At 38.7% G+C, this 13,546-nt stretch overlaps 1 protein-coding gene across 2 annotated transcripts in view; it reads left to right on the forward strand.

Annotated features, from left to right (window-relative positions):
• The window catches only part of RAD21L1 (RAD21 cohesin complex component like 1), a gene marked incomplete at both ends in the record, with an annotated part of 31,999 nt that extends 21,780 nt beyond the window's left edge, over window positions 1-10,219 (forward strand). For both annotated transcript variants that reach the window (XM_080687011.1, XM_080687012.1), the window contains 2 exons: window positions 4,553-4,630; window positions 10,031-10,219. In XM_080687011.1, the coding sequence (XP_080543137.1) occupies window positions 4,553-4,630; window positions 10,031-10,219 (267 nt within the window). The remainder of the gene's footprint in view (window positions 1-4,552; window positions 4,631-10,030) is intronic.
• Window positions 10,220-13,546: the final 3,327 nt, after the last annotated feature.

The following is a 13,546-nucleotide window of genomic DNA, read 5'->3' on the forward strand; positions in this document are numbered from 1 at the left end:
CAACTTACATATTTATCAGGAGTACATGAAAGGGCTTGTTTTCCTGCAGATGTACCCTATTATTTTTTTAACCTTTACTAATTTGATAAAAAATGAAATCACAGAATCACAAAAAAAGCAAAGCTAGAAGTAATGTTTGACCTGCCTAACTCAATATATATTATTATCTTCTTTTTCTAATTTTTGTCCAGAATGCTAAAAGCATTTTTAAGATTGTAATGAATTTTAGCAGAAGTTTCTTAGTAAATAATATCAAAACATTGAATGCTTGATATTTTAAATAATCATTATGATGAGTTCTAAGGTTATTAGATTAATTTTTTTCATAGGTGGAAAACAGACTGAATTCTCTGGATAATCTAGAACAGAATAAATACCTGAACTTTTTACCTGAAACATTTAAACAGCTGAGCCTGAAGTGGGTTGATTTATGTTCTCTTTTCTCTTTGCCTCTATAGACACAGGTTATTTTTTAGCAAACCACAACACAGCACAAGTTCAGCTGTTTTAATAATCCACTGGGCTTTCTACACAAAGGATTCAGTTGTAGGGTGTCCAGATAGATCAAGTGGACAGGCTTCATTGAGCAAAGCACACAAACTATTTCTTCTGAGCCTTTTCCTGGTTAGTTTAGTTGTGCAATATAGGTCAAGCTTCAGTCTCATGGATCTTTAACGAAGGGTTGGACCATTGCTTTTTACATTTGAAAAATAGCATTTTGTGTATTTAACAATAAAAATCAACATTAGTAATTGGATGAGCTCATTTATCCAAGAACAGACCAGAAAGGAATAAACATCCATTGTAACTGGAGGGATTGGGAAAACTCTTCAAAATAAAGTGACCATATTTTCAAATTCTCTTTGGAATGTAAGAAAGGATACAGCATAGGTAGGATCAGGAAGCCATAAAGGCTGGTGGGGATGGGGACTCAGCAGTCCCTTAGCCTCAAATAATTTAAAATGTCAGACAGGCCCTGGCTGGTTTGGCTCAGCAGACAGAGTGTCGGACTGCTGACTGAAGGGTCCCAGTTCAATTCTGGTCAAGGGCACATGCCCAGGTTGCAGGCTCAATCCCCAATAGGGGCGTGCAGAAGGCAGCCGATCAATGATTCCCTCTCATTATTGAGGTTTTTTTCTCTCTCCCTCCCTCTCCGTCTCTGAAATCAATAGAAAATATTTTTTAAAAAGAATAAAATGTCATACAGAATATTCTGGAGTTTTCTGAAATCACCTTGGAGTCCATGTAATTGAAAGCACTTTTAGGAAGTGCCCAGGCTCCAGAGATATACAGTGAATCCATGAAAAGGGTGACACAGATGCTGTTGTGTTGCATGGTCAGAGCTAGCCTAGGGAAAAAGTATAAAGTAGGTCAGATATGGGCCACTTTCCTTCCCGCAACCCAGATTCAACAGTACTTTTCTTATATCCAGTTCTGTTCTCAGCTCATAAGGTGTTAGCTGATAAGGGCTTAGAGTGGGTTCCTGTGAAGGGATTTCAACTTTACAGTTTTTCAATACTTACGTATTGCTGGAGGTTTAAAAACAGAAAAGAATGAATCTATTCAGATAACAATAGGCAGTTGGTTGATCTCTTTTGGACAAGGCACCCTCAAAATCTGAAAGGTTTCTAACCCAATTGTACACAAACTATTAAACATCAGTTATTGTTAAGAGCTTCTATATCACCAAGTAAGTTCAGATAAAGGCCTTTACAAGGCAGTTTATATATATATATATATATATCATTGATTTTTACAGAGAGGAAGGGAGAGGGATAGAGAGTTAGAAACACCGATCAGCTGCCTCCTGCACACCCCCTACTGGGGATGTGCCTGCAACCAAGGTACATGCCCTTGACCGGCTGGAATCGAACCTGGGACCTTTCAGTCCGCAGGCCAACGCTCTATCCACTGAGCAACACTGGCTAGGGCAACAAGGCAGTTTTTTTAAATATATATATATATATATATATATATATATATATATATATATATATATATATTTAATTGATTTTTTTACAGAGAGGAAGGGAGAGGGATAGAGAGTTAGAAACATCGATGAGAGAGAAATATCAATCAGCTGCCTCCTGCACACATCCTACTGGGGATGTGCCTGCAACCAAGGTACATGCCCCTGTCCGGAATTGAACCCAGGACCCTTTAGTCCGCAGGCCAACCCTCTATCCACTGAGCCAAACCGGTTAGGGCAACAAGGCAGTTTTTCTATAGCTTTATGTTTACTCCTGTTAACTGAGTTAGATTAACCAGAGCTGAAATAAGTCCTAGCTAAAAGTGGTGATCTTTGCTGACTGTTTTTCAAAGCAAGGGCCCAATGCCCTGAATGCATTACCAGTAAAGTCAGCAGAATCTCATACTCTGGGGCCCCTTATCAGAAGATTGCCTGGAGTAGATGATATGATACTGTATATATAGAATTCTAAAGATTCCACCAAGAAACTACCAGAACTGATAAATGAATTCAGTAAAGTAGCAAGATACAAAATAAATATCCAGAAATCGGTTGCATTTATATACATCAATAATGAACTATCAGAAAGGAAAAGTAAGAAAACAATCCAATTTACAATTGTATTAAAAGAAACAACACATAAGAATAAATTTAACCAAGGATGTAAAAGATCTGTACTCAGAAAATTATAAGACACTGAAGAAATACATTGAAGAAGATACAAATAAGTGGAAGCATGTACTGTGTTCATGGACAGGAAGAATTAACATCATTAAAATGTCCATACTACCCAAAGCAATCTATAGATTCAATGCAATTCCTATCAAGATACCAATGGTGTATTTCACAGAACTAGAACAAATATTCCAAAAATTTATATGGAACCACAAAAGATTCTGAGTAGCCACAGCAATCTTGAGAAAGAACAAAGTTGGAGGAATCACACTACCTGATATCAAACTATACTACAAGGCCATCATAATCAAAACTGCATGGTGCTGGCATAAAAACAGACATGTAAATCAGTGGAACACAATACAGAGACCAGAATAAACCCACACCTTTATGGTCAATTAATATTTGACAGCCTGGCCAGTGTGGCTCAGTGGTTGAGTGTTGCTCCATGAATCAGAAGTTCATGGTTCCATTCCTGATCAGGTCACATGCCCAAGTTGCAGCTTGATCCCCAGTAGGGAATGTGCAGGAGGCAGCCAATTAATGACACTCTCTCATCATTGATGTTTCTGTCTCTCTCTCCCTGTCCCTTCTTCTCTCTGAAATCAATAAAAACATATATATTTTTAAAATGTATGACAAAAGAGGCAAGAACATGCAATGAGGTAAAGACAGTCTATTCCAGTGGTCGCCAACCGGTGGTCCATGGACCACTGGTGGTCTGTGAGATCCAAACGGTTGGCGACCATGGTCTATTCAATAAATGGTGTTGGGAAAATTGGACAGATAACTGCAAAAAAAAAAATGAAATTGGACCACCTTCTTATACCGTACATAAGATAAACTCAAAATGGATAAAAGACTTAAGCATTAGACTTGAAACCATAAAAATCCTAGAAGAAAACACAGGCAGTAAAATATTGGACATTTCTCATAGAGATATTTTTTCTGATATATCTCCTCAGACAAAGGAAACAAAAGAAAAAATAAACAAACGGGACTACATCAAACTAAAAAGTTTTTGCACAGCAAAGGAAAGCATCAACAAAATGAAACAGACTTGCCCTGGCTGGTATTTCCAAGTGGTTAGACTCTAACGATTAGAGCATCAGCCTGCACACTGAATGGTCTCAGGTTTGATTCCTGGTCAAGGGCACGTACCTGGGTTGCAGGCTCCAGCCCCAGTCCAGCCAGTCGGGACACATGCAGAGGCAACCAGTCAAGGTGTCTCTCTCACATCAATGTTTCTCTCTCTCTTTCTCTCTCTCCCCCACCCCCACCCCCACTTACACTGTCTCTAAAAATCAATGGGAAAATATCTTCGGGTGAGGATTAACAAAAATAAAAAATAAATTTAAAAAATAGAAGCAGACTCATAGATACAGAGAACAGATTGACAGCTGTCAGAGGGGTATGGGGGTGGTGGGCTGGGTGAAAAAGACAAAGGGATTAAGCAAAAAACCCCTCATAATCACGGACAACAGTATTATGATTACCAGAGGGGAAAGATGGGTGTGGGTGGAGGTAGAAGAGAGTAAAGGAGGGATAAGTGACTATGGAAGGAGACTTGACTTGGGGTTGAGAACACACAATACAGTATACAGGTAATGTATTATAAAATTGTACACCTGAAACCTATATAATTTGATTAACCAGTCACCCCAATAAATTTAATACAAATTTTAATAAAAAGAAGGTAACCTGGGGAGTATAAAGGTAATACTACAGAGGTTGATCTATATTTGAATTCTAGTCTTATTCTCTCTGTTAATCAGACTATAAGCTCCTTATTTGGCAAGGCCCAGTGTTATAATTGTGTTTCTTGTAGCAGCTACCACTATGCCTGACAAATAGTAAACATTCAGTAAAATTTGGTTAAGTGAAATATTTTATCAATCATTCAAACAGGAGTCATTGGAAAATGAACAAAATATTGAGGCAAAGAGATGGAATCGAAGAATACTTCGGCTGTTAAATGGCTTGCGGGTAAGATGGTAGGGTTTGTTAACCCTATTTTTATTTTAAAAAATAAGTAAAATGTTAATTTCAGTTTTCTAGAGGTCAGTAAAAATGAAACCATTTTTCATTATGTTTTTATTGAGCCCAGATTCTACTAGAGTGAGATGATTTTGAGCAGTATACGCAAAGCTAAATATGGGAGTCTGTTTTTTGTGCCTACATCAAAACAGTTCTAATTAGAAGCTCTTAGCAACTTCTTACCCATTCTCATGCCCTAGACATCTATTTTATGTCCCATTCTTATTTTTAGCATACTATTAACAAATATTCAATGTGGAACTTAATTTATAACAGTTTAAGAGTGAACCATAATTTTAAAATTTAACATATGTTTATCAAAAAATACATGTAGCCAAAACCGGTTTGGCTCAGTGGATAGAGCGTCAGCCTGCGGACTGAAGGGTCCCGGGTTTGATTCCGGTCAAGGGCATGTAGCTTGGTTGCGGGCACATCCCCAGTGGGAGGTGTGCAGGAGGCAGCTGGTCGATGTTTCTCTCTCATCGATGTTTCTGACTATCTATCACTCTTCCTTCCTCTCTGTAAAAAATCAATAAAATATATTAAAAAAAAAACACATATAAAAAAAATACATGTATGTAATTTTGAAAGTTTAAATAGTTCTATGCTATGAGGCTGAAAAGGGAACACAGAAGTCTTTGGCCCTCCCCCTTCTTATCTCTAAGTCCTGCTCACCAAAAGCAACAATATTAAGCTGTTTCTTTTAGTATTTATGTCCATATTTCTAATGACTTGTTTTACTGCTCTTTCTTGATATTTTAGCTTTAAATTTTATGTATTTACTTCTTTCTAATGAAAATTTAGCTTAATTACATCTCACCCCTCCTCAGTATATTTTAGCCCAGTATTCAGTGCTTACAATGTTACTAGTATAATTGTAATAGTTATAAAGCAGGTTTGATTGTGACAGAGAAACTAAATATCAGTGGCTTAAAAAGATAGACTTCTTTGGCTCTCAGGTAAAAGTACCATCTGGCATGGCAGCTGTTCTCAAACTTGTCAGAGACGCACCTTTCCCTTTATCTCATTTTCTTTGTTCTCATGATCCAAAATGGCTTTGCTGCATTCCAATCAGCAGCAAAGTTTCCTTTAAGGGCACAACCCAGTTATTGTATGTATCATTTTTCTCATTTCATGGACCAGCTCTTAGTCATCTTGTCACATCTCGCTGGGAAATGTAGTCCTTGTCTGACAATCTTGGGCCCAGGTAATAATTCTATTACCATGGAAGAAGAGGAGAATGGATATCAAGGGACAACCAGCAGTTGCTGCCACAAAGACTATGTTAAAAATTAGTTCACATTGAAACTTCATAGTGTAATTACATTTATTTTCTTGTCAACTGTATGAGGGGGTAGGTAATCATTCTTTTTTTTCTTTTTCCTAGTGTCCCTATATTCACTATTTTTTTTATTTTTTTTTATTGATTTTTACAGAGAGGAAGGGAGAGGGATAGAGAGTTAAAAAAATCGATGAGAGAGAAGCATCAATCAGCCGCCTCCTCCACACCCCCTACTGGGGATGTGCCCACAACCAAGATACATGCCCTTGACTGGAATCGAACCTGGGACCCTTCATTCCGCAGGCCAACGCTCTATCCACTGAGCCAAACCGGTTAGGGATATATATCTATTCTTAATTATTTTTCCAAACTTTCTGGCAACATAATTCATTGGTTCCATTTTGTTTTTCTTGAAGCTATTCCTCCTGGAGCTCATCATCCTTTTTTTCTACTCTGGACTAGTTGCTTTCTAGGTCTGCCCCACAGTTTTTGTCTTGGGACATTCCTTTACCATGACATGCAATTCCTTTGTCTCTTTCCTATGTTGATTCCTGTTTCCTGGTACTTGGATCTTCCTTTTGGCTAGCATCCTCTCATAATTTCCTGAGATAAGGAGTGCATAGGAGACCCTACATACAAGACTGAAAATTTCTTTATTTTACCTTTAACTTGTTTGGTTGTCTCTGAACATAGTTTGAAAATGTTATCTCTCAGATGTTAAAGGTTTTTGTAACATTTCTAGGCTTCTTGGTTATTATTGAAAAGTCAGATGCTGTTTGGTTGGTGATCCTTTGTAAGAGACCTTTATTTTCTCTCCGGAAACTTTTAGATCTTTTCTTTATCTGTATTGGTCTGAAATTTCATGATGATGTGCTTTGGTATGAACCTTTTTTCATTTATTGTGCTTGAGTGTATAGCAGGTTTTTTTATTCTGAAAGTTCATGCTCGTAAGTTCTAGAGAATTTTTTTTTCCTGGATTTTCTCCTTGTTGTTAATCTATCCTCTCTTTCTGGACTGCCCAATGGGACCAGAGGGGTCAGATGCAGGATCTCCTAAATTGCACCTTCAATTTTTAAAAAATCTTGTATTTCCCCTTTATTAATTTCCTTTGTTGTTGTTTTTTCTACTGTTTAGGAGATTTCTTCAACTTTATCTTCCAATTTATCGAATTTTATTTCTGCTTTTACCTTTTTTTGTTTGTTTGTTTTCTAGGAGTTTTTTCTTAGGTTTTAGGTGGGGTTTTATTTGTTTGTTTGTTTGTTTTATAGCATCCTAATCTTATTACTTATTTTGTTTTAACAGCTTTATTGAGGTACGATATACAAGAAGAACCCATACCTATTTAAAGTATGCAGTTAGATAAGTTTTGGTATATGTATATACCTGTGAAATGATCACCATAATCAAGATAGTGAACATATGGCCCTAGCTGGTTTGGCTCAGTGGATAGAGCATTGGCCTATGGACCAAAGGGTCCCGGGTTTGATTCCAGTCAAGGGCATGTACCTTGGTTGCAGACTCCTCGAGCCCTGGTCCTGGTTGGGGCTTGTGCAGGAAGCAACCAATCGATGTGTTTCTCTCACATCAGTGTTTCTCTCTTTCTTTCCCTCTCTTCCACTCTCTCTAAAAATCAATGGAAAAATATCCTCAGGTGAGGATTAACAACACAAAAAAAAAAAATAGTGCACATATGTACAATCCCAAAAAATTTCCTTGTGCCTCTTGATAATCCCTTGTCCCATTTCTCCCATCCCCAAGCAAACCACTGCTCTGTTTTCTCTCATGTCATCCTAATCATTTTTTACAGATGTAGTCTCTTTTCTTAACTTTTAGAGGTTATCATTTTCTTTTGCTCCCTGCATTATCTCCGTTTCCTTAGTATTCTCTTGAATTCTTTCATTTTTGCTCTTGAATGTCATCAATTTTACTCAAATGTCTGATAGACCTTAGGTTACCTATTTTTATTTAAGAATGAAACACCAAAATCTGATTTAAAGTTATATAAGCACTAGAGGCCTGGTGCACAAAATCGTGCGGGGGTGGGGGGGGAGGAGGGTCCCTCAGCCCGGCCTGTACCCTCTCGCAGTCCGGGAGGCCTCGGGGGATGTCCGACTGATGGCTTAGGCCCACTCCTCCCCCCCCCCCGTGGGAACACACTGACCACCAGGGGGCAGCTCCTGCATTGAGCATCTGCCCCCTGGTGGTCAGTGCGCATCATAGTGACCAGTCGTTCCGCCATTCGGTCAATTTGCATATTAGCCTTTTATATAGGATGGGTGGTGCTTGTAGACTTGTGGTCTTCATCATGAGGTAATTGGGTGGTTCCACTCCCCGCTCCCCAAGACACACACACACTGATGTCATTATCTATAGGTGTTTTTTTCTCAAAATGGACAGTTTTCCCAGCTTAATCCTCACATCTACTGCCTAGCATATATAAGCATGATGCCAATGTTTTGGGAACCAAAAGTGGGTCAGGGAGAGGCTGTCTCTCTTATTGTTTAGAGTGTAGATTATACTTACCCACCTCGTCTGTGGTTTGACACTTCTCTACCATCCACAGTGCCTGGTGTCCCAAGGCTAGAGTCTCATCCCAATGGTTGGTGTCTCCAGAAAAGCATCTTCCTGCCTCTTTCATTTTAGAGGGGTTTCTGGGGGAAACAGAGTAAGCACATATGTTCAGTCTTGCACATTTTCCCCCTCAGGGTATTTTTCAAAAGGGTTCTTAAAGTTGAAAGGACTGTCCCTGCTCTCTCCCAGGGGAAATAGCCTGCTAGGGTATAGCTGTGTCTTGGTTCTGTGAAGTGGTGGAGTGGACCTGAGGGTCTAACTGCTCCCAAGTAGACTTTCAAGAAATTCTGTTTTCAGCTTCACTCCATATCTCCAGATCATCACATACTGTTGCCTCTAATTCCCAAGGTTTCCACAGGTTCTATAGCTCAAATTGGAGTGCTTCTTGTTGGCTTTCCTCCCTGTTGGCACTTGGGTTTCAGCTTTCTCCAAAGTCCATCAATCTTCCACTTTCTTGGTCTTTATTTCCTTTCTTTTTTGCCTTTTACTTCTTTTCCTTCATTTTAGAGGGGTTTCTGGAGGGAATAGAATAAGCACATTGTTTAACCTTACATATTTGTCCACTCAGAGTGGTTTTCAAATGGATTCTTGAAACTGAAAGGACTGTCCCTGCTCTCTCCCAGGGGAGAAAGCCACCTAACTCACATCATATCTCCTCACGAGCAGGAATAAATGAAGGCTTGTCATGTCCTCTCTGAAAGGTTGCCAAGCCTGGGCCACTTCTTTGGTTGAGATAAAGTATTTAGCTTATTAATTTGTTAAATGGTATGAACTGGTAAAAAAAAAAAATACACTTGTATATGATATTTCTAAAAATGCTTCACAACTATCCAAGAAGTACAGTACTCACAGGGAAACATGGCCAGCATTTCTAACTAAAAACTGTACTTCTATTCTAGGAATCTGATACCAAGTACAAGTCTTCATAAAAGTTCTCTTCATCCATAATTTAAACACTTTATTTTACCTCAATTTTTTCTAGTAGGTTCACAGGTACCCTATGATGAAACCAACATCTTTTTAACCTGTGCAAAGAAACTGGGAGATGTGTATATGAGAATTTCATAGTCACCACCATCCCCCAGTGCCTTTAAGGAAGAGAAGCCTGATAGCTTATACTCTTCATTGCATTAGGAGCCTCCCAAAGTCCTGTGGCTTTTTTCTCCCTGCAAGTCTAAATTAATTACACTTTCCACAGGAGCCATTTATGTTAACACCAATTTTTTAAAAGACCTAACATTTGTATAACACATTAGGAATTTGTATAATGCTTTAGAGTTCTTTTGCATGCATTTCTCAATGAACCAAGCTTGTGCTCAATGACCTATATGGTTTTTAAGCTTACTCATGAGTCATTTGCATTTCTCCGTGTAAGGATTTCACAGTCACTTATTAAAAATGCTAGTATTTTGTTGTTCATTGTGCATCCACAAGCCTGCTCTACTTCTAATGACCTTGTTTGCCTTTCCTTTTCTCTTTTCTAATTCTTTCCCCAGGAATCCCACAAGATAGGAATGAAGTACTTTAGTCTGATGACTCTCTGCAGAAATAGTGACCGAAAACAAGCTGCTGCCAGATTTTATAGCTTTCTTGTCCTAAAAAAACAGCGGGCTATTGAGCTGAGCCAGAGTGCCCCCTATGCAGATATTATAGCTACAGTGGGACCAATGTTCCATAAAATATGAAGGAAATTAAGAACATGCAGATTCATGTCATCATTGGAATTTCTGTATAGATTGTTCGATTTAATGCAGCAGCTGCCTGGAAGCAGCTGAAGGTCTGATCCCTTTCATAGACAAGCCAACCTCCCATTTCTCTTTTGTAAGTTCAGAATAATCATAGCCAGAGCTGGAAATGTATATGCTCATAGAAATACTAAATTATAGCCGAAACCGGTTTGGCTCAGTGGATAGAGCGTCGGCCTGCGGACTGAAGGGTCCCGGGTTCGATTCTGGTCAAGGGCATGTACCTTGGTTGCGGGCACATCCCCAGTGGGAGGTGTGCAGGAGGCAGCTGATCGATGTTTCTCTCTCATCGATGTTTCTAGCTCTCTATCCTTCTCCCTTCCTCTCTGTAGAATATCAATAAAATATATTTAAAAAAAAAAAAAAAAGAAATACTAAATTATAGCTAAGTAATAGTTTTAACTTAGCTGACTTGAATGAATAGCATGTACCATTTCCCTGACTTGAATGTTGCACTTAGAATACATTTTTAAAATATTATATGCCTTCAGGAAACATTCAAGGATGTTAAAAGGCTACTTTACATTGGAATATTTATTTTAAACTTATGGGACTAATTAATAATTAATACTTTTTTATTTTCCCACAGACAATAATTTACTTATTTTTACATTTTTATTTATTTCAGAGAGGAAGGAAGAGGGAGAGAAAGATAGGAACATCAGTGATGAGAGAGAATCATTGATTGGCTGCCTCCTGCACGCCCCCTACCGGGGATTGAACCCGCGCCTGGGCATGTGCCCTAGACCAGAATTGAACCCGCCGGACCTTTCAGTCCACAGACTGATGCTCTATCCACTGAGCCTAATCTGGCTAGGGCCAGACAATAACTTATTTGATTCAAATGCATATCATCCTTGATTTGACCTAGTGCCATGGTTTTCAATCGAATATCTTAATTGAAGAGTTATAAAATTCATCTTTGTTTTAACTTATCTGAGTGGCTGTTAGTCAGTCTATTTATAGGTCATTTAACCTTTTTGTTCACTACTTAATGATTATTATAATCACCACTCATGTGTTGGGTAAAGCTAAGTATGTTTCTTATGTTAAAAATGTTAGAAGATATGTTGTCTGTAGCCGGAATTCAAGTGAAGGTTACTAAAATAAACATTCTTTTACTTGGTGTTTACTAAGCATTTCTTACATTAAAACAATTTTTTTTTCTTATTTGGAGTTTGCTAGGAAATTTTCATATAATGCTCTGTGAGCTCCATAGTATACTGTGAAACGAAGCCTGTGATACTCTCTAAAATATTGTTATGCTACAAACTAAATTCTAAATGGCTTCTTTGAGTATATTAACCATCAGATTTAAATGTCAAATTGCCTTTTTTAAATTTAATATACAGAGAAATTGACTTTTTCATTTTGGTGCACAGTTCTATCCATTTTAACACATATGTAGATTCCTGTAACCACCACCACAAGCAAGATGCCAACAGTATCATCAACCAGAAAAACTGCCTTATGCTGTCTCTTCCCAGTCACATCTTTCTCGCATTCTAACTCCTGGCAACCACTCTACTACAGGACTATAGATTTATTTTTTATTTTTCCGTTTTCATGTAAATAGAATCAAACAGTCTATCATCTTTTGGAGACTGGCTTATTTCACTCCGTGTAATATCTTTGAGACGGGTCCAAGTTGTTACATGTAGCACATAGTGCTGCTCAGTTCTCCAGCATCTTTGCTTATTTCCTGTCACTTTGCTTATTTCCTGTTGCTGAGAAAGGAGTGTCCATGTCTAGAGCTGTCATTGTGAATCTGTCTATTTCTCCTTTCAGTTCTCACAGTTTTCACTTCATGTATTTTGAAACTCTTTTATTAGATGCATTCACATTTGTAATTATTATGTCTTCCTGGTGAAGTGGTCCTTTTATTGCTGTATAATGGTTCTCTTTATCCCTAGTAATTTTCTTTGCTCTGAAGTCTTTCTTTTCTTTCTTTTTTTAAATTGAAATATAATGGGCATACAATATCCCATTGGATTCAGGTGTACATTATAGTGATTTGATATTTACATATAGGGTGTTCCAAAAGATGTATACATACACTTTGAGTAATTATAAAAACAGTGTTTATTAAAACACATTTCATTTTGGAAATTGACTTATTAGCTGTTAAAGTGTGTATACATTTTTTGGTATACCTGTACGTTACAAAATGATCACCACAATTACTTAGCATCGATCACCAAAGTTATTATAATATTACTGACTGTATTTCCTTCCCCATGCTGTACATTATATCCCTATGACTTACTTTATAACTGGAGTTTGCACCTCTTAATCCCCTTCACCTATTTCACTTATACCTCCATTCCTCCTCCCTCTGGTAATCACCAATTTGTTTCCTGTGTCTATGAGTCTGTTTCTGTTTTGGTTTGTTTGTTTTGTTTTCAAGATTACACATGTAAGTGAAATCTTATGGTATTTGTTTCTCTCTGCCTGTAAAGTCTTTTTCTCATATTTAACCATCCAGCTTTCCTTTGATTAGCATTTGCATGGTATATCTTTTTCCATCTTTTACTACCTATCCTATATAATAAAGAGCTAATATGCAAATGGTCATCACACCCTCACACCGTAATGCCCTCACACAGTAACAGCTCAGACACTCAACACTGGGGATAAAGGAATGGGGACCAGCCAGGCTGCGGCCCAGGAGAGGGACAAGCCGCCTGCCCCGCGGTCCTGGGCACCAGCACCTGCAGCTGCAGCCCTGGCAAAGCCACCTGCCCACAGTTCCCTGCGGCTGCAGCCAGCCCAGGCGAAGCCAGCCCAGGTCCTGGGTGCCTGCAACCAGCTGGAGGAAGGAATCCTGGGTCCCGGGTGCAGAGCAAGGCAGAGACAGTTAGGGGCGATCAGCCCAGCAGGGGAGCAATTAGGGATGATCAGGCAGGCAGGCAGAGGTGGTTAAGGGCGATCAGGCAGGCAGGCAGGCAAGCAGTTAGGAGCCAGCGGTCCTGGATGGTGAGAGGCAGTCGGACATCCCCGGAGGGGTCCTGGATTGGAGAGGGTGCAGGCCGGGCTGAGGGATGCGCCCCCCCCGCTCCCGCACGAATTTCATGCACCAGGCCTCTAGTATCATTATATTTAAACTGAGTTTCTTGTAGATTGCTCCTAATTAAGTAATTTTTATCCATCCTGATAATCTGTTTTAATTGATGTCATTAAACCATATATTGATATTGATATGGTTGGGTTTAGATCTACCATTTTATTGTTTGCTTACCATTTGTTCCTGTCTTATTTTGGAAAATC

Source organism: Plecotus auritus (genome assembly GCF_963455305.1).
Source record: "Plecotus auritus genome assembly, chromosome: 8".
Classification (NCBI taxonomy): Eukaryota; Metazoa; Chordata; class Mammalia; order Chiroptera; family Vespertilionidae; genus Plecotus; species Plecotus auritus.